This window comes from Podarcis tiliguerta, assembly GCF_965153285.1.
Source record: "Podarcis tiliguerta genome assembly, chromosome: 10".
NCBI lineage: Eukaryota > Metazoa > Chordata > Lepidosauria > Squamata > Lacertidae > Podarcis > Podarcis tiliguerta.
In genome coordinates, this window is record NC_139543.1 from 44,941,171 (window position 1) to 44,963,018 (window position 21,848).

The window sequence follows — 21,848 nt, forward strand, 5'->3', positions numbered from 1 at the left end:
AAATCTCCTACACCACAAAAGATGCCAGGAAAGTTATTTCAGAAATTAGACTGGGCAGACTTGAAGTCACAGACTGCGGACACAGATTAAAATTGTCTGCCACCTGTTGGCATTTTTCATGGTGAGGCTATTGGTTTTTTTCCAAATCACTTGGTTCTCAAGTTAAAAGAAAAGCTCAGTCGTAGAACATGAATCTCAGGCTTGTGGGTTTGAGACTCATGTTGGGCAAAAGATTTCTGCATTGCAAGGGCTTGTGGTCCCTTCCAAATCTACAGTTCTAAGATTACAAGAACACTCTTAATAGGCATACCAGAGAATAAAAGTCCACCAATTTTCTCATGCCCTACATTGGACATTGCCATGGCTAGGACGTTATGGAAGCGAAGGCTTGACGCTGCTTCCTTGTGTCTCCCTTGAATCCGATGCTAGTCTTATCCAAGGCTGTGTGTGCTATCTTTAGGCCCTAGCCTAGACCAACAGATAGTAAACCCCACTATCCGCTCTAGTGTGAGGGATCATTTCACCTACCCCACTCTTTTTCCCTCATCCTTGGCTGGGCCTCCCTATTTTCCTGCACCAGAAACCTGTCGTCCTCCAAAGAGAGATGCATTCTGCCCTGACATTGCTAAACACAATTGCTTGATTTAAGGCCAGGTGTTTCTGGATCACTGTGACTGTTCCTGCTATTGTGTTGGCAAGTTCTGAACGTCTTGTACAATGTCCATTATCAACAGTGCAAGTCTCATGTGGCCTAACTTTGCAATTATCCTATCAGTACTGTATATTTCTCTACCTTTGTAAGTAGCTCATTATCAGCAAGGCACATATTTTTCAACCACCTGAAATACTGATCCCTTTCAGTTCTACCCAAATGGAGAGTTCTGTGAAACTTGAAAGCTTGCACATAATTTTTCTGTACAGCATCCTAAGCTGGTCCACAAAAATATGTCATTTAACTTACCATATTTTTCGCTCTATAACATGCACCCGACCATAACACGCACGTAGTTTTTAGAGGAGGAAAATCCGTAGGCATGCCACCCGTAGGCATTCCCTCCATAACACGCACAGACATTTCCCCTTACTTTCTAGACGGAAAAAAGTGAGTGTTATGGTGCAAAAAATATGGTACTTTGATTTCCCCTTGGGGGGGGCAGTACATCAATTATTCTTTACTGATAATCAACGCGTCATGGCTTGAGTTAAGATATGAAAAAGATGGGGAGGGGGAGGCTACATTTCACCTCTATTATGGTCTAGCAACTTGATAAACATTAATGACACTCACTCAAAAATGCTGGTACCTTTACAGAATTATTTTTGTACAGGTTCTTGGCAATGTGTATAGCAGGGAAAGGAAGAAAGTAGATTTGAATCTACTGGCAGATGACTGGATACTTTGCAGTAGACAGAAACTCTTGACTCTCAGCAATTTAACTTTCAATACCAATAGCACCATAGGGACGCAGGTGGCACTGTGGGTTAAACCACAGAGCCTAGGACTTGCCAATCAGAAGGTCGGCGGTTCGAATCCCTGCAACGGGGTGGGCTCCCGTTGCTCGGTCCCTGCTCCTGCCAACCTAGCAGTTCAAAAGCACGTCAAAGTGCAAGTAAATAAATAGGTACCACTCTGGCGGGAAGGTAAACGGCGTTTCCATGCGCTGCTCTGGTTTGCCAGAAGCAGCTTAGTCATGCTGGCCACATGAACCAGAAGCTGTGCACTGGCTCCCTCGGCCATTAAAGTGAGATGAGCGCCGCAACCCCAGAGTCAGCCACGACTGGACCTAATGCTCAGGGGTCCCTTTACCCTTTACCTTTACTAATAACACCATAGGCTTCTTCCCTCTCATCCTTAAATTTCTCTGCTCTTTACAGTTGGGTTAGGTTAGATTCAGTTAGGGAGGTTAGGTTTGTTAAATTTATACACCCCCAAAAAGGTGATTTACAACCAGAATGAAAACATAATAATAAAAGACATAAGCATGTTAAAAGCAAGCATGCCAGAATACAAATATCCAATCACTGGTGATGCCCAGATACCCAGGAAAACGAAATCACATTTTCCTGCTACCAAAATTATGACAATGTTGGCAACAGGGGAGAGCATTCCATAGATGGGGATCTTCTACAGAAAAGGCCTGTCCTCTTGTCATTTCCCTTTGGACCTCCCTCAGATGTGGCATGCAGAGGGGGAGCTCAGATGGTCCAGGCAGGTTCATATGGGGGGTGGAATGTGTACCTTTAGCTACAGTAACTCAGATGTAAATTTAGCCTAGTAGGTGCAGGTCATCCAACTGATGTTTTCTGCTTGGAGTGGAAAAGCAAATTGGCTGTACCCCTGAGCCATCATTTTATATCTGGCTCCAGTTTGTGGGACTTGACTGTTCTAGGGGAAAACAACGGAGCTTCCAGTAACCTGAAATCTGCCCGCCCCTGATGTATAACATGCCAGTCATGTTTTCAGCCTTCTTATTCTGCTACCCGAATACAGCCATCTGGCCACTGATTTATATTCCTCCTACATGAATATATTTGGGTGCTGCTATCTGTTCTACCAGCTAAAATATGTCAGTGTAGCAAGTTTAGGTGGGTTGGCCCTGCCATTAGCCGGAACAAGGCAGCCTCCTCGGGCAGCTCATTTTAGGTGACATGAAACGGTAGCATAATTGTTTGTTATTTAATTTATGGTTATTATATTTGTTACTGCCAGAGTGGGTGGGTGTGCTTGTGGGATTATCTGCCTTGGGGTGCCAAAAATAATATGGCTAGCCTTGGGTGCTAGGTTTCATCCCCTGACACCGTCCCCACCCCTAGTCTTGGTGCAGTTTACTGTCCAGCTCCAAGCAGCAAAATGTTGAATTGTGTGTGAACGAATCTCCATCTCTCCCCATTGACTATGTGAACAGCCAGGGCAACAGGGAAGTGGAATCTCTCTGTGTATGTAGGCAGTAGTGGCTGGATGTAGACATCTAACAGTTTTTATTTCTTTAACGAAATGTATATTCTGCTTACTGAAACAAAAAAAAGACCTTTAAGCGGTTTACAAAAGCCAATTTGAAATAGGCATTAAAATTCATTCTGAAATCCAGATGCTCAAAAGGGAGCGATCGCCAAGTACATAGGCTGAAATGCACCCTCCTTTTTGGAGCCAGGGTTTTGCTCTAGTCCAGGGGAAAAGGGATGGAAAAGGGAGAGAGTGTCTGCAACTTCAGCCTAAAGTTATTCCACTGTACAGATTTAAACATTTGCCGATCTCCTCCTACAACAACAGAGCCTTGTGGCATCCCTAACAAATTTATTATGGAATAAACTATAGTTTTCATCATCAGGACCATCTTCATCCTCAACAGCAGGGGAGGCAGAGGACTCCATGGGACTAGATCAAGGATGGGGATTTCAACAGTTGTGGGTGGGAAGGGGAGACAGAGGAGAAGAAATACACTGACAAGGTAATGTTAGAATTGGTTTTGACTAACACAATTCGTTTCTGCTTTACCATAAAATTAAAATCTGGTGTTAGTAGAATGCTGGAATGAAGCTATATGGTTTTAGCAGAAATGTTATAAAGAATTAAGCAAAAACTGATTGTTAATGGGCTAAAGTGGAAAATATAAAGTTAGATTGTGTTAAGATAAAGTATAGAACAAAAATTGAGAGATGGAAAGGATTTGCTGAAATAGCTAATTGAACTAGAATACAAAAAAGGGAGGTGTGAGGAGGTCGATGAAACAAGTAAATGAAAGATAAAGATATGGAAATATTGGATGTGTTTTTAAATGTCTTTGTTTTTCTTGTTGTTTTGATGTAATGATTTTTTGTTTTCCTTTTTATTTTTGATGTATTGTTTGTTAAATTTTTTATTGTTCTTTTTTCTTTCCTTTTTTTCCTTCTGTAACTATTAAACTTCTAATAAATATTATTCAAAAAATAAATTAATTAAAATCTGGAAAACGTGACAGATTCTTAATTATAAGCGTCCTTGAGGTCTTTATATTCTTCCCCAAGCTTAACTTTTTGACCACTAACCTGTTTCTACAATTTCACTAAAAAGAATTTATCTCATGGGATTTCAGAAATTCAAGAATCCTTTTGAGCTAGAATCTTTGAAACAAGCCTTCTTTTGAGTTCCTGTCTAGAAATATGATATACTAATTCAGTAGAAATGGCTGATGACATGGGGAAAAAACCAAATAGAGTAGAATTATTGTCTGCTCTCCCTGTGTCGTCATTGTCTTCTTTTTTAAAATCACTTGGTTGACTTCTTTAAAACTGATGTTTGTTTGGCAACGTGCTATTAGAATCTGATTTAGTCATTTTAAAACCAAAACAATGGTAAATAAGCAAATAGCTTGTCCCTCTGAGAAAGACAGCAACATAGCCATCGTGGATAGTAGCTAGCCATGCATAAGGTAAAGGGACCCCTGACCATTAGGTCCAGTTGTGCCCGACTCTGGGGTTGCGGCGCTCATCTCGCTTTACTGGCCGAGGGAGCTGGCGTACAGCATGGTCATGTGGCCAGCATGACTAAGCCGCTTCTGGCGAACCAGAGCAGTGCACAGAAACGCCGTTTACCTTCCCACCAGAGCGGTACCTATTTATCTACTTGCACTTTGACGTGCTTTCAAACTGCTAGGTTGGCAGGAGCAGGGACCGAGCAACGGGAGCTCACCCCATCACAGGGATTCGAACCACCGACCTTCCGATCAGCAAGTCCTAGGCTCTGGGGTTAGACCACAGCGCCACCCGCATCCATAGCCTACATGAATTTGTATACAGTGGTACCTTGGGTTAAGTACTTAATTCGTTCCGGAGGTCCGTTCTTAACCTGAAACTGTTCTTAACCTGAAGCACCACTTTAGCTAATGGGGCCTCCTGCTGCTGCCACGCCGCCGGAGTACAATTTCTGTTCTCATCCTGAAGCAAAGTTCTTAACCCGAGGTACTATTTCTGGGTTAGCGGAGTCTGTAACCTGAAGCGTATGTAACCTGAATCGTATGTAACCTGAAGCGTATGTAACCCGAGGTACCACTGTAATCCTCTTTTAAAGTCCTCCAAGTTGGTGCCCATCCCTACCTCTTGTGACCACTGCTGCCTTCCTCCAAATCTAGACACCTGGTCCAAAACCTCTCAGGAGCCAATGCACACTTCAGTCATCTACCTCTGCAACCCTTGCATTCTTGTAACGTGCAACAGTGACTTCTTGTATTGGTCCCTCTCTTCCTGGGGTGACACAAAGGAGTGACAGCAGGCGCAGAAAGTTTTCAGATCAGCATCTGAGCAGATGCGGCAGTCAGTATCTCTTCCAGATGCAGCACAGAGTAACTTTACCTCAGGGCCACTCTGGCTTGGCTTTGTTTTCTGCATGTTGTGAATAGCAAATTAGCTGGTGCTCAATAGGCTCTAAACCGGTCCCCGAACTGTCTGATTCAAGCTGGGATTTGTTCCATATCTCGTCTTTCATGTGTTCCCTTCCACATTTTAATAGCAGAGTTTGCTTTCAGCAACAGTAACACTTCTACATATATTTTTTGAAGCTTCTTAACGCTCCTAAGACATAAAATCCTGTCTGCTGTGTGTTGATGAGAAGGGGAACACGACCTAGAGCATTTCCATAGACGGAGGCTGCAGGTAGTAGACGCTTCAAAATATTCCCGAAAAGGTAATGGGAACCAGAAAGTTTCTGCAGCAACTTTTGGATGCCAACAGGTAGACGTTAGGGCTGGCTGTATCTGTCAGTGTCAGATTCTCTCCATTACTTACTTTTTCCAATTCAGTCCCCCACATTTCTGCAGCATGGTATAGTGGCTGGAGTGTTGCACTAAGACCTGAGAGACTAGGGTTCAAATCAATTAATAAACAAATAAACAAACATATAAAATAGCTGACAAGAGGCCATACACTGACATTTCTGTTTTTATTTGTTATTATTTTACAAAAACACAATCCACTGAGTAAAAAAGGCTAGTTCTGGCTGCTTGCTGGAAAGCTAACTTTTTGGGGAAGGCACTCCATGTATTTAAATCATGTGGCTTCCCCCAGAGAATCCTGGGAACTACAGTTCACCATTAACAGTGGCAAACTTGGGGTCCTCAAATTTCAGCAGCACCCCGTGTGACATTAACATTCAGCACACCCACCCACCCTTGCCTCTTGCACTCCGTTCTACATCATTGTTGCAGCTCCCAGTGTGGCTGAACTGGTTATGCTACCCTAAAACTGCCTCTGCCATCAACAAGCTGAAGTTCACCCAACTCTTTGGGGGAAGCAATGTGCTTAAAATGCGTGGCATGGATATGATGCTGCAGCAGCTGAAAAGACCCTTCCTTGGGTCCTCACCTGTCTTGAACTGGCAGGACAATGAGGAGGCAGAGGCAGAGGATCCTGGCAAGGGGTGTAGCTGGGAGTGGGACACACTGGAGCAAGCTGGGGATGCGGAAGGAGAGGTTGGTGTAGGAAGTATTCATGAGGTGATGGAGGATGATGAGGGGGTGGGGGTCAGTGCACAGGAACCAGAGCAGCAGGACCCATTACCAGTGAGGCCCCTCTTTTCATGAACACGGAGGGCTCTGAGGTGTAGGGAGCAGCAGGCTGGGCACTGCAGGAGGCTGAGGCAGGCAAGGGCCCACAGCCCAGCTCCCTAGTTGGCCAGGTGGGTCTTGCTAGCTCTGGGAAGAGGTGTGTGATTCCTCAGCTGGAGGAGGCTTGGAGCAGGTGAGGGTCACATGTCTCATCAAGCCCAGATGCTGCAATCAGCAGGCAAAGTACAAAAGGGCAGCAGAGCTGAGGGGCTGTGTCTGCTCCACTGCCCATGTTGGTGGACCTTGACTTGGATGCTCCTGGACCTCTGTGAGATGGTACTTTGTTTTGGACTTTGGACATGTGGATTGACCCCCGACTGGATACTTGACATACTGACTTGCTGCCAGGTAGGCTTGGGGTTCAGGACACTACCTGCCATATATCAGGTGATGGGGGGGAAATCAACAGGGCTTCATTTGTTGAGCAAAGTATATGAGCAAGTTTGTATGAATGATGAGGTTTCCTAAGGAATTCTAGTCCAAGACCTTAAAGGTTATGGTTAGCATTTTTAATTGAGCCTGGAAAATCATTGTCAGCCCATGCAGCTGAAATAGCATTGGAAAATGTGATCAGAATGTTTATACCAAATTGTAGGTTGATCGCTTTATTATTATTGGTAATAGTAGTAGTTGTTTTGTTTTAAAATAAATGGCTGCTATGTACATAAAAACAATCAAATAATATGTAATTAATAATCAAAATGCTACATGTTTCTGAATAGTAAGGAAAATAAGAAAAAAAATAGTAAAATACCTACTATTGATTCATTTTAAATTAAATTGAACAAAACATACTGTTGAATGTTACCTTGAAATATAAGATTCCAATAATTTTAAAAATGAACTCTTACCTGCCAATAATTTTGTTACCAGCTCAATCTTCTTTACGCTTTGAATATCTTGTTAACCTTGTAAAAAGAAAAGCTATATTCCAGACTTTTGTGTACCACTGTGTTATATCTGGTGTCTCTGGAGCTAGCAGCCTGGCTGTTGCACACTATTCTGAACCACTTAGGAGTTCAGCTTTTATCGTTGATGTTCTCAACTGCCTTAGCAGCCCACAGTACAAATCAATGGTTCATAGTACAAATCGATTCACAGCCACCCCAATCCCATCTCTCTTGTTGAAACACTTTCTCTCTACAAGCTTCCCCACCCTTTCTCTTTTAAATTGGTGCAGGAGGGCTCCTCCAGATGTAATTTTTATTGAACATTCCTGATGGTTTGTGTTTATGGTGGTATTGGAGCAGTTATGGCACAATCCCATTTTAATAATGCTCTTCAATTTGGTCCCTATTCAGTGGGAGAAAAATGCTATGTCTTTCTGATGCTCTGTTGGAAAAGGACATTAAACCCAACTATTTCAACTTGGGAGGTCCCAACAGTGGTGGCTAGTGATTATTGAGGCTGGTGGGGCGGAAAGAAGGGAGACGAACAGCAGGCAAAGTCCAAGCCAATGATAGGCAGAGGCACCACCTGACTTACTGTGAGAAGGCAGGCAGGTGGGGGCAGGCTGGGCTTGGTGGGGCAATGTCCCATTTGCCCTAATGGTTTAGATTCCAATTCAAAGCAAGCTACGTTTGTCTTCTGTGCTGTAGGCAGGGACAGTGGCGTAGCGTGGGTTGTCAGCACCCGGGGCAAGGCAAGTAATTTGCGCCCCCTAACCTGTGGATTTGCGCCCCCTAACCCTAACCCCCAGATGTTGTGCCCGGTGCGGCCGGCACCCCCTGCACCCCCCACGCTACGCCACTGGGCAGGGACGAAACTAGGCTCATTTTCACCCTGGTCTTAATCCTCACTGGAGACTTGAGAGGGTTACAGTGGTCAAGGCAGGCATTCAAAGACTGTCCATTGGTGTTGGAGCTGAAGATATTTAGGAAATAGCATGGTTCTGGCCCAGTGCCCCTCCTTGCTCAAGAAGGCATTCACCTAGGTGTGGAGCAACTTCACAAAGGGCTTGTTTTCTCTTACGGAAGTAAATAGTCTGAACTGGTTTTGCAAAGCAGCTTGATACATGGGGCCACTGCTTTGCCACCAGATGTTTTGAAGTCTTAAGTTTCACTCCCCATGAAAGATCAGATTCAGACTTTGGGGGCGCAATTTTACCCAGCACTTCATATTGTGGCAGAGGTTGCTCCGGTGTCTAGGTGCATCTTTGTCCATCTTTAAATACTACACTACCATTGGGAGGCAGGTGGAGGGAATCCTGGCACACTGAAAGTGTCAGATGATAGTGTGTGTGTTATGTACTGAAGTTCTCACCCTGGGCCAGCAGGGGGATACTGTAGATAGTTATGCAAATGAAGGATCAAAAGTGATGTTCAGTGATTGGATAGTTTTAGAAAGTTGTTACAGTAACGTTGTACTGGAGCTCTATATAAGCAGGCTGACTGAACCCTTCAGTTCAGTTCTGTTCTGGCCTGTGAATAAACAAGAGCTGTTTGAAGAATCGCTGTGTCGTCTGATATGTTCACCCACAACTTAACAGTGAGGTTGCTAGGCGTGGCTAGTCCCCATATATACACCGCTTGGGGAATCTTGCAATATACAGGCTCCCTGTCAAAATGATGGATGGGCACTTCACTAGTAAAGATGTATGGAAGAAAAAAGACATCATCCTACAAAACTAAACGTTTAAACAGTTACAAGTCTTAAAGCATGGTCTCCTCTCTATGGATGCATTAGAAATGTCTCTGAGGGTTGTTCATTGATTTATTTTGAAGTGGGAGATTGTAAGTTGGCATTTTCTCACGTGGGGCTGCCTCTGTTGCCCCATGCAGGATTTCATCCCCAATCAGAAGCTTTGGGCCAATTGACAGCTGTTGGCAGACAACCTGAGTAACATTCCAGTTCTGTGTTTAAATAAATAACTGACTCCGACTGCTTGGCTGCTGACAATGGCTTTTGATTCGAGCATTCAGGCATCAAATACCTCTGAGATTCTTTGGATCCTTGTCTGTGCCAGTAATTTCTTTTCCCCTTTCAGCTTTTCTCTCTCTCTCTCTCCCTCTTCTCCCTCCCACCTTGATGTAGTGAAACAGTCTCTTTCAGGTGCAGTGATGTGAATTTGAATGAGCTGCATTTTTCAGGGGCAGTGGTGCTTTCTTCCCTTTTTAAAGATAGATAAATAGATAGATTAGATGTAGCCTTCTATTTAAGTTAAGCACACTCGGGCTGTAGCTTAGTTGCAGAACAACTGCTTTGCACGCAAAAGTTCCTGGGTTCAAATGTCCCCCTCTGTCCCCAGAACCTCCATGTAGGACAGGGAGACTTCTGCCCCAAACCCTGGAGAGCTGCTGCCAATCCATGTTGCCACTACTGAGCTAGATGAAACGATGCTCTGCCTCAGTATAAGGCAGCCTCCTATGTTCCTAACCTGGCTGCCCGCTTTCGGAGACAGAAGGCTAGAGCAAAGGGACCTTAAGTCTGAGCCAGCACTGCAATACATGTTTTCTTGGGCTGCTTGCTGATGGGGGCCTTACATTGCAAACAGGTCACAAAACCCCAGTTTTTCTTTGTGTATTTGGCACATTAGCAATGGGGTCTGTAGCTACACCTGCCCAAAGACACTGTGGCTGGAAATACACAAAGACCGCCATCACTATTCCCAACTTCATTCACTTGGGGCATGTTCTGGGAGGAAAGGGCAGGGAGAGCCTAATTGAGGGGAGGGTTTTCAAATGTGTTCAGGTAACCTACCCTTGTGGGTTGCAAGATCTGGGATCAATCTAGATTGAAAGCGGCAGGGTGAGGATGAAGGGCATTGAACTTAGAAAAGCTACATTATTTTACTCCAAATGGGTTAGTGTGCCATAGTCCAGGAGCACCGAAAGCACCAGGTTGAAATAGACAGCCCTGGAGAAGCACACACCACCTTTGAATGACCCAAGACAGCAAGGATGAGCAGCTGAAATCCCCAAGAAATCCTTGTTTGCGCGAATGAGTGTTGTTATTTCAGCCTAATTCAGTCCTGAGCCTTGGTTGTATAAGCAAGTCTTTACTGTGACTGGGATTCATGGGATGGATTTCCACTTTTGTTGTTTTCCTGCTATATTTCTGAACTTACATCATTGTTCTTGGTTTCTGTTCTTTGCATCAAGGGAGGCAGGTGTTATTTCCATAGAACCCCATGGCAAAATTCCTGTGGTTTGCAGCGGGAGTAAAACCAAGCCCTCCTTTGGCTGAAAAATAAACACACACACACACACACACACACACACAAACCACAGCGCTCGGATTAGCAGCTAAACAGTTCTTAGGAACAAGTGAGAGTGCTTGAGGCTTTCAAAAATACCTCTCTCCTCCAACGCGGAAGGCACATAATTGTAAGCAGTTGATTCCCTTGAGGAAGCATGGAAGGCGAGAAAACATAGGGCGTATCTGTCTATCCTAACTTGAATTGGTTTAGTAGTCAAGTCATTCCCTAGCCTGAAGGAACTGTAGTCCTGCCAGGAGTGGGTGGAGGAGTGAGGGCTAACATTCTGCAGCAGAATTTTGGGCATCTCCCCTGCCCCCCACAGACTGCAGGCTGCATACAACCCCATGAATTTAAAGCACAGTTAAAGTGCATTCCTTGCCTTCGGCCCCTAGAATCCTGGGAACGGTAGTCTGCTAAGAGTGCTTGGAATTGTAGCTCTGTGAGGGGGAAAACTATAGTTCCCGGGATTCTTACTAGTGGTGGGGATGTTATTTAAATGCATGGTGTCTATGCAGCCATAGTCTCGGGATTCTTTCTGGAAAATCATGACAATTAATTAAACTGGTGTAAACTGTAACTTGGCTTTCAGGTCTGGTTACAGTGGCCTTTCTGTGGTTTAACATTATATTTCTTGGTAAGTTGTTGTTGTTGCTACTACAGTTTATTACTCACCCTTCACACTTTTGCTCCAGGGCGAGTTGCAACAATCAAAACACAACATTAATACTAAAACACAATATTAAAAACAATCGAAAGCAACTTAAAATTACAAAAATAAGGTGGGTCTTAAAAATATGCATCTCAGGTTTCAAAAGTAGGATGAACAGGTGTGTCTCCAGCATTTGTGAAAATCTGTATAAGGAAGGTGCAAGACGCACCTCTGTGGGAAACCAGTTCCACAACTTAGGGGCTGCTTGATTATTTTTGGTTCTGTTTTCCGTCAGGTTTGTATTTCTTATTCTGTTACATGTATTTTATTGATTTGTGTACAGGTACCTTTGGTTAAACCTTTGGTGGGGAACAAATGATGGTGATAGTCATTTTGATAAAACTACTTTTCAATGTGTTTCTTGTTAAATAAGGTCCTCTACCAAGTCTTTGATCCAAAGTTGACTCTGTATTAATCTGTAAAGTTATGAGGTGCCGCTATGCGTTTGACCTGCCCTGACAACACACTCCATCCCCATCATGAACACATTTTTGTGGCTTGGGATCTTGCCAAAATATTTGCTATTGTTGGCAGCAAAGAAAGAATTGGAATGAGTAACCCGGGCAAAGCAAAGTGTGAAAAGGGTAGCAAACAAAATGAAAACTGTAAAATACTTTCTTGGAAAAGGGTGGGATCCAGAAGGCTTAGTCATAATTAGAGCAGAAGGCTTGAAATTAGCGGTCATCATGACTAACTGAAGTTCCATTAATTTCAACCAGTATCCTCTAAGCATGACTAGGTATGGATCCAACCCAAAGATGGCGACATAAATAATTATATCATAAACCTTTTAGTGGGCCAGGGGCAGTATGTCCTGTTTTGTCGCCTGAGGCAAAATGGGAAGCTGCTGTCCTGCTACCATCAAATGCCTCCCTTGCCTGGGTTGTGTGGTGATGCACGCAAAGTGATAGCAGCGAGTTCCGGTGAGATCTTGGAGACATCTCACAAGCTCTCACAGAGCACAAAGTTCTTGTGAGATTTGGGCAAGATCTTGCCAGAACTCACTGCTGTCACATCTTCTCTGTCAACAGCGGGGTGTGCAGTGTGTCCACCAGTGTGACCTGTAGCAGACCCACTTTTGTGTTGAGTGTGTACTGAGCCTAAAATCCAGCATCTGTTGAAATAGCTTCATGTTAGATGCTATTCTAGCACCTTTTGCGTTATCAGTGATGGGATTTCCAGGATATATGCAGTGCCACCAGCACCAGCTAACTTCTCTCAAAGGGGCTTGCATCCCCTTCCACATACAACTGATTATGAGTTTGTAATTGCTTTTCACATTTGCCCAATTACGTTGCTGTTGCAAGATTACTGAGGACGTACATATGTGTGTCTAAGCTTTTCTTTTTTAGTTCTGTGCCTGGCAGACCATCTGATGTATCACAGACTGTTTTTGATGCTATCCTAATTTTTGAAGCTGCAGCGCTGGGGAGCAGGGGGAAGAGCCACAGAGCCCTGCCATGTGCACATATCACTTGGGAAGACAGTCAAACTAATGCCAGTGCACTGGAAGAAGCAAAGATCACCCGTGTCAAAGCGATGATTCTTCAACATCAATGTTTGGATACCTGATTATCGTCTTTCAAAGCAACTACACTATTCCGAACTTAAAAATGGAAACCGTAATGCTGGTGGTCAACAAAAGAGTTTTAAAGACTCTCAAGGCAAATCTAAAAAAATGTAGTATAAACACTGACAACTGGGAAACACTGGTCTGCAAATATTCCAATTGGAGAACAGCCTTTACCAAAAGTGTCATGGACTTTGAAGATGCTCAAATTCAAGATGAAAGGGAGAAACGAGCTAAGAGGAAGGCACGTTTGGCAAACCCTCACCATGATCAACTCCCGCCCAGAAACCTATGTCCCCACTGTGGAAGGATGTGTGGATCCAGAATTGGCCTCCACAGTCACTTACGGACTCACTATTAAGACTGTGTTCATGGAAGACAATCTCACTTGGCTACGAGTGATCGCCAAAGAAGAAGAATGTGCACAGAGTGTGGTTGTGTTCTTGTGACCTTCCCCTGCTCAAGTAATAATAAGCAAGCAATCTAATTTGGGTCTGGAGAAGTTACTTCTTCCAGCACAGCAAAAAAAGGTGATAAATAAATAAAATTAAAAAGAAAAGTACCCTCCACCACATCACAGTGGGCTTAAACAATGAAGTAGATAGGGGCCAGATTAAATACCTGGCTTCCAGAACAAGTGAACTATTGAACTTCAGTCTCTTTGGAAAGAGATGTGCCATTTCTGAAAGGCGAGTGGACACATTTTGTTTTGTTTATCTATTGATTTTGGACCTGAGACTGCTGGGTGGGAGCACTCAGATGAAACCACTCGCATCGTCTCGCTCTGTTTGTGTTGGATCCCATCTTCGTTGGTATTAGGCCCCTGCTGTTTTTGTCAGCCTTTGGCTCACCCACATGTGGTTGCGTTCCTCTTCTGGGGGATGGCGAGAAGTCTCCACAGGCTACTCTGCTGGGCCTCCTGCAACCCAGAGAGCATATTTGAGGTTAAAGAAACACTTCTTGTATGTCATACATCTGGGCAGGGAAGCACAAAACCGTTCCTTGTGATAAAAATGGGGGGCAGGATCGAAAAGTTGTGAAAAACTTTCCAAGGTCAAATTGTTACAACTGGCAAGGAAGTGTGTGCCAATGTTGGATACACAGCAGCAAGCAGCACCTATACTGAGGAAAGAGATGCTATACGTGAGAGTAGGGGATGCTCCAAACAACCTTTATGTTGAACACTCCTCCTGGTTTGCTTGCACAAAGCTTATACAGAGATGAGAGTACAGGTGGCGACCATCTGCGTGCATCCAATTGACACAGGTCCTTTTGGTCCAGGAAGAGGGCAGAACTGGGGCAGGGTGGAATGGAACGAGGGTGGGCTTCTCCACGCTTTGCTGGCGCACATGGGGGCCAGGAACAAAACCCCCATGCAAAATGGTTGCCACCCGTATGGCCCACCTGCACTAGACATTTAAAGCGGTACCGTGCCCATTTAAACAGTCAAGGCCTCCCCCGCCCCCCAAATCCTGGAAAGTGTCTTTTTTTAAAAAAGGGTGCTGAGAGTTGTTCAGAGACCCCTGTTCCTCTCACGGAGCTCCAATTCTCAGAGTGGTTTAACTGTTGCTCCTTCTTCCCTGGGGGACTCTGGGAACTGTAGCTCTCCTGAGGTGACCAGGGGCCTGCTAACAACACAGCACCCTTAAAAAAAACTACACTTCAAATGACTCGATGTAGACAAAACTGCACTAGATGGACCAGTGTTAAGGCAGGTTCCTAACAAAAACAGAGATGCAGTGTGATTAAGGGAGTACACTGAAAAGCCAGGATCAAATCGTATGTCAAGCATGAAGCTCTCATGGTGGACCTTCGGTGCAGGATTGTACTGAGGCGAAGATGCTGCTCACCTCTGAAGGAAGGGCAAGATTTTTTTAAAAGGTAACGAGAGAAAAGAGAAGCAACACGACTCCCACCCCACAGTGAATTCACTCTCTTGTTACCTGAGCTCAGCAAATCCATACCTTGAAGTGATGGGGCTGACATTTGCTCAAAGGTCAACGGGGAAAGGAAGCCGCTTATTGGCAAGTCCCTGCTTGATTTGGGACCCAGCATGATCTGCAGCTGGGGACTCCAGAGATGAGCTCACCAGGCTGAGAGGGAGACTGGGGCGAACAGGCCCTTCCCCCTTCCAGGATCTAAAAGTGGGTCCCAGCCACTTTCATAATCCATCTTCAGATATCTACATTCCCACAACATGGTTTTTGCTTTGGGCACATTATTCTTTTAGCCTCACGCTCCACCCCACCCACCCAGGGGTGTATGTGTGTGTCTGGGAGAAATCACTTTTCTTGATTTATGCCTACCCCCCCCCCCGCCCCCTCAAGGTGTTCTGAGAATGCATATATCTTTGTGCTGAGGTTCCCCTCCAGAAGCATCTGCTTTAAATTACAGGCATTTAGTGCCTCCATCTCCCAGCCTTATATCAATTTGCACACCCCCCCTCGCCTTTTCCACTCCAGGCCTTATTCCGAAGAGCAGCAGAACTGCATTCGACCTCACTCCCGCTCTTGCTCCCCACACCATCCTGAGGTTACTGACTGGGCTGTTTTGACATTGCTCAATGAAGCTAGTTGGCGATGGAAAGTCCTGCCCGTTTCCTCATCTTCCTGCACCTGTATTGCCCTGCGCGCTCCCCATTTCGCTGGCGCATTCTTGACAGTCTTTGCAAAGCTGTCCCCAACCTCCCAGCTGGGCCTTCCCCCCCCCCCCCCCGAGCAGGACATTTGTCTTTCGTCGGGGTTGGGTTTCATCATGTTGCATTTTGAGGCCTTGTTCTGGACTCCCTGGGATGGCATTGTTGTTTCGGGTCCGCCCGCCTACGTCTGTGATACATATCTGATACGTCTGGAATGGCGTTGGGAAATCTGATCGCTCCTTTTGTCTGTCTCTCCTTGTACCTCTCTAATGAACGATATTAAAACATGGACCTCTAGACTTACGGTATCCTGTTTTCCACACCTCACCCACACCCTCCCTGTGGGCCCATTATTTCGATTTGTAAACCCCTCTGTAGCATTTAAAGGAAGGGATCTTTCTCCTTCTCATGGCACTGCATGAATACATCAGCGCAGGCCCCCATGCTGGTATTACAGCTACGTTAATGCCTATATTTACTAAAGCAGGCAATTACGCCAAAGCGGTGAGTGCAGCCTGACCTCCCTCCCTTCTGTGTTTTAACAGTTCTTGCACCTTGTCAGGAACTGCTAATCACCGGCTGCCTTATTTCAATGGGAACTGGCCTAAAGTAAAAATAAAGACACATTAATTAGACATGAGCAACACACCTAATGAGCGGCTGGTACAGGAGGTACTTTTCCGTATGAAAGGTATCCAAATTCTATGAAAAGGAAATCGCCAATCTGCACTCAAGAGAAATTATGTCATTAAATACATCTTAATTTGCACACATTGCTCTGAATCAGGGCGGCCATTTGTCCTACTTTGCAGGCGACTGTCTTCTCTAGGAGGGATCCTCTGTTTGAACAGCTGGCTGGGCCAAATCAGATTGAAATATAAAAAACCCTCAAAAGTTTGCCATCAATGGTTAGCATCTAGAGAGCAAACTGTGCAGGCACTCAGCTCACCTGCTCAGTTTTCTGTGATGGGAGGAATTGTATTTTTACTTAAAAAATAACGAAGTTTCTAAATGTGCATCTATAAATATAAATTGCTGCTGCTGCTGTTGTTGTTGTTTAGTCGTTTAGTTGTGTCCGACTCTTCGTGACCCCATGGACCAGAGCACGCCAGGCACTCCTGTCTTCCACTGCCTCCCGCAGTTGGTCAAACTCATGTTGGTAGCTTCGAGAACACTATCCAACCATCTTGTCCTCTGTCGTCCCCTTCTCCTTGTGCCCTCCATCTTTCCCAACATCAGGGTCTTTTCCAGGGAGTCTTCTCTTCTCATGAGGTGGCCAAAGTATTGGAGCCTCAGCTTCAGGATCTGTCCTTCCAGTGAGCACTCAGGGCTGATTTCCTTAAGAAAGGAGAGGTTTGATCTTCTTGCAGTCCATGGGACTCTCAAGAGTCTCCTCCAGCACCATAATTCAAAAACACCAATTCTTCAATGATCCGCCTTCTTTATGGTCCAGCTCTCACTTCCATACATCACTACTGGGGAAACCATAGCTTTAACTATATGGACCTTTGTTGGCAAGGTAATGTCTCTGCTTTAATTTATAAATTAGCTGATGTAAATTGTATTCAGATCTGCAGCTCTTTTGTTCCCTTTTTGGGTGGTGCGTAAGTAGACACCGTACCGTGATCGCAATGTTTGAGGTTTCAAAGATTCCACAGTATTTTTGGCAAGGACAAGGGTAGACAGGACATGGGCCAGGGAAAGGTAACAGGGTTGTTGGTAAGTTTTGGTAAAAAGTAAGGAATTAAAATGGTTTATCTAAATCATACTGGCATCTGAATGGCTTCCATCAGATTCTGGCTGATCTCCGCTGCACTGCTATCTGACAATAAGCAGAGTTCATGCATTTGTTGTTCCTCCACAGTTGTGGTGTATTATGGGTTTTCTGCTATACCAAACTTGCTTTTTCTGCAATTAGGCTGGTTTCATGTTTGCTAATTTTATATGTTCAGTAATGAACTGCATCAGTTACAGTCTACAAAGCCTGCACTGTAGTGTGATTGATCATTGTGAGTGAAGCATGCATGTGTGAAAACATCTGGAGCCTGCATAATACCAATTTTAGGAAGTTTCGCAGCAAAAGAAAACAAGCCAGAATTCAATGAAAGCCACATGCATACTCGTATCTCTCCATATTGGAAAGCTATTCCCCAATGGTGCAGCTGATAGAATTCAACTTCAAATTCATTTTTTACAGAAATCTGTAGCCCATCATCAGGGTAAGCAGAAATTGTGGTAGAAAACTATGGAGATGAAGACTAGGCAAAATGCTAATTTGGTAAACCATGTTCCTCTGTACCTAGAGGCGGGTGGGAGGGACTTGTCCAGCTGGGCAACGAGGTGATTGGTCATAGCACAGAAGACAGAAATATCTCCAGGATTCTCTGTTAGTCACTTGGGTCATTCCTGCAGAACTGTGCTTTTATTTTATTCTTTTATGTCTGTACATCATCCTAGGAACAATTTTTATGGGGCATGTGCTAAACAGAGAGAGTAAGCAAGGAAGTGAATAAATATGCAAGTTCTGAAAAGCGACCTAGAAGTTTGAGGAAGTAGAATATTTAAGTTGCTAAACACAGATAATCTGTCATGTTCATTAACCATTTCTGTCCCAGTTTTTTTTTAATGCTTTGCAGTCGTTGTATAGTTTACCTTTAAGGCAATTGAGTGACTCATCTGTGCGGTCCCTATGCCTTCTTATTGATGTAGAACCATAAATAAGATGGCTCAGGGAAGGCCACCCAGCAAATGCATATCCAAACTGGAATTAAGCCTTAAACTTGACATTTGTCATAGTCTACCCTTGCAGTTGCTTTATTTTGAAAGGGGCCAAATCAAATCTGGACCATGGCAGGAAGGGAGGGGAGCGATAATAATTGTACCCATGGGAGTCTCGATTGAAATCTCCCCTTCCATGCCTGCTGTTTGCAATGGGAGGAACACCCCCAATGGTGTCTGTGGGAGCTTTCCACAACTGCCTCCTGATCTAAAGGGCCACACAGTGGCAGCTGGTGGATCCCAGCAGCAAATTCTCTACCTGGGAATTTCTGTAATGTACCATATCCGTCCAAGGAACACAGCAGACTGAATGCAACATGCCCTACTTGTGGCTTCCATCTAGGCCTCTGGTTGCCCATTGTGAGAACAGGGCACTGAAGTAGGTAGGCCTTTGGGCCTCTTCTCACATTCTTCTGTTTTAGCTTCTATCTGTTTGTCCAATCCATCAACAAAGGTGGTTCATAATCTGGAACTTTTGGGCTTAGCATAGCATTGTAGGGCCTTCAGTGACATTAGATAGTTAGAAAACTTTCCTGGGGTGAGGCGGCTTGATTGTCATGTGCTGAAACTGAATCTTCAGTCTGTGCATCCATGAACAAGCACTTGCTCTGCCATCCTTCAAGAGGTGCACCCCTAAATTTTCAGTTAATGCAATGGCCATTTCTAGTCTCTGAGAGTGGAGAGGCTGCACAGGCAGCACCTTGGAAATGCAACAGGTTAAGCAGTTTAGCCTTGGTTACGGCATAGCTTTTTAATTATAGCAAACCCCAAGTTGCACAACCCTCCTCCTTAACAATTCACCTTTTGATTTGACCCTGAGGGTCACACCAAGATGGCTCAATCTGACAGTGGGTCAATCCATGGGCTCAGCCCTCGCTGCCTTGCTGTTTGGAACCCTGCTTGCTTCAGCACATTGCTCAAGCCCACTCCCCCCCTTGGGTTCCAAAGAATTCGCAAAGGGATGCTTGGCTCCACCCAGCTGTCCCTGTACCATTCAGGAGAGGCAGTGGAGCAGATTTCTCACCAGGACTGAGTCAGCGAAAGCAGTCAGAGGCCGTGAGCCAAAGCGTTGGGGCTAGTCCAAGTTTAGTAAGGTGCAGCCAACTGCGTCCGTATTTGCCACTCGCAGGAACTGCCACCCACGCAGGCACTGAGGGCATGTTGCTCTTGCACATTGCCACAATGTGGGAGTCCAGCCCACTCGTGTGATCCTGACCCTGCAGCACGTGCTGCTTATCAGAATATTCCTGATCCCAGTCCAAGAACGCCCATTCTCTCCAGTGTTCCAGGCAGGTGTTGCTAAAGCAACCTCCAGCCTTCCTGTAAACTGCATCGAATCCAGCTTCAGCATATTTTGCTAGTGCCACCTCCTGGCGCTTTCTCCTTCTGGCCTCACCTTTCTGCGGGATGCACAAAGTTGGTTTGGGTTTCGTTGCAGTTAAATGTAGCTTTTTTTTTTGCAACACTTCCACATCATCCATTAACAAAAGTTCTCTGGGCAGTTACAGTAAAGGAGGTGTAGGAAACCTGGATCTCTCCAGATGTTGCTGGACTACAATTCCCATCACCCCTAACCCTTGGTCATGCTGGCTGTGGCTCGTGGGGTCAATTGATGGCATCTGAAGGGGTGCAGGCTAGGCACCTCTGCAGTAAAGGTAAGAACCGTAAAACGCAAAGAATAATGAAAATCTAAGATTCTTTTTTAAAAAACAAATACCTTGTAAAACAAACCAGAATAGAACCAGCAAAGAAAATTAACAGTAGTTTAGAAATTCCAAGAAAAAATTAAAACTGTTTTATGTATAATGAAATTTATATCCTGCTCTTTCTTCAAGAGGAGCCCAGGGCACTTGGTGCCATGAAGTCTACAACAGTAGTCTTCTGTTGCCGTTTTTCCTGTTAGCATGCATGCATGGTGGATCTGCTAAGCTGCTTTCCCAGAAGGAATTCTTACATGATGACTGTCTGAGAGCAACAAAGGCATTTCCAAAACCTGTATAAGATGATGGGGAAAAACATGCCACTCTTCTAAGGAAGTCAGGAGAATCTTCTGAACACCCAGATAAGAGGCAGAGAGGTTAGATCTGGCTCCAAATCTGTCTAATGTTGCCTGTTTCACCCGTGATCTTGGATACAAAAGGAAGCATTTAACAGTGGCTGTGGCATCTTGGATACCAAAACAGAAGACAACACCCCCACCTTCCATGTTTGTTTCTAACAACTGCAAATGACATTTGGATCACCTGTAGATGATGCATTAGAGGAGCTGTCTGTGTTTTTGTGTGTGTGTGTGTGTGTGTGTGTGTGTGTGTGTGTCTGCGCACCCTGTTCCATCTAGGTCTTGGGCCCCAAAGGCAACTAAAAACTTAGGTAGCTGAGGTTAATACCATTTCTTAAACTAACATCACATAACTGGCCAGAGCGTTTGCTATAAGTTACCATTTATTCTGCAGAACAGAGGTATCTTTCATCGACTTAACACATCAGTATCATGAGGCACACCTAAATCTCCAGCAGCAGCTTATATGCACACAAAGTACCTCTCCTGCCAGACATCTGAGTTGTCATCTTCTCCGCAACAGAGCAACTGTCTGTAATACTGGAGGTACAGGAGAGGTTGGTCACAACCCTCTCTAATGCCCACAAGGTTTCACAGTGGAAGGGACCTTTAGAAAAGGGACGTGTTAACATGCCCTGACAAGTTGATGAGAAACAAATGCTATGAGCGACCAGTCCCAGCATTGACCTCATCCCTTAATGGCAGAAGGTGGGCTGTCAGGCGGCGAACTGTTCCTGCCTTGCCAGGCTCCATTCCCCCCCACCTGACAGGGGTTCGGAGGGATTGGTCTCGGCGCATTATTGCACGGTGAGTGCTCCCTGCTCACTGTGGTCCATGTTCCAGAGGCGGTAGAATTCTGCAAAGTCCACGTAGGGCTCCACACGCCCATCTTCATCCGGCTGGAGGGAGTGGGAAGGGCGAGAACGGAAGAGGCCCCCATCTGAGCTGGAGCTACTACTCTGGGTGTGAGTGTTGGTAGACTGGAGGGTCACTGTTGGGCTTTGACTGCAGGGAGGGAAAGAGAAAGAAAAGCAACCTTCAGTCAGCACAAATGACACAGCAAATGCAACCTAAGGCCTCTCCCCTCCACTCTGGGGAATCTGCAGCCCTCCAGATGATGTTGGACTACAACTCCCATCACCTCTGATCTTTATCCATGCTGGCTGGAGCTGATGGGAGTTGCAGTCCGACATCATGGGGAGGGCCCAGGTTGACGAAGGCTGTCGCAGAGCATCACAGACAATCCCTGTTGCCTGATGTGAGCACCTGTATCAGTACACAAACCTGCAAAATGCAGGCTTGAGGCACCCACTGGGAA

The 21,848-nt window shown here is 45.1% G+C and overlaps 1 protein-coding gene across 3 annotated transcripts in view; it reads right to left on the bottom strand.

Annotated features, from left to right (window-relative positions):
- Positions 1 to 20,895: 20,895 nt before the first annotated feature.
- Positions 20,896 to 21,848, bottom strand: part of LOC310658482 (TGF-beta-activated kinase 1 and MAP3K7-binding protein 1) — a 47,649-nt gene continuing 46,696 nt past the window's right edge. For all 3 annotated transcript variants that reach the window (XM_083400449.1, XM_083400448.1, XM_083400450.1), the window contains one exon: positions 20,896 to 21,535. In XM_083400449.1, the coding sequence (XP_083256575.1) occupies positions 21,328 to 21,535 (208 nt within the window). In that variant the 3' untranslated portion in view covers positions 20,896 to 21,327. The remainder of the gene's footprint in view (positions 21,536 to 21,848) is intronic.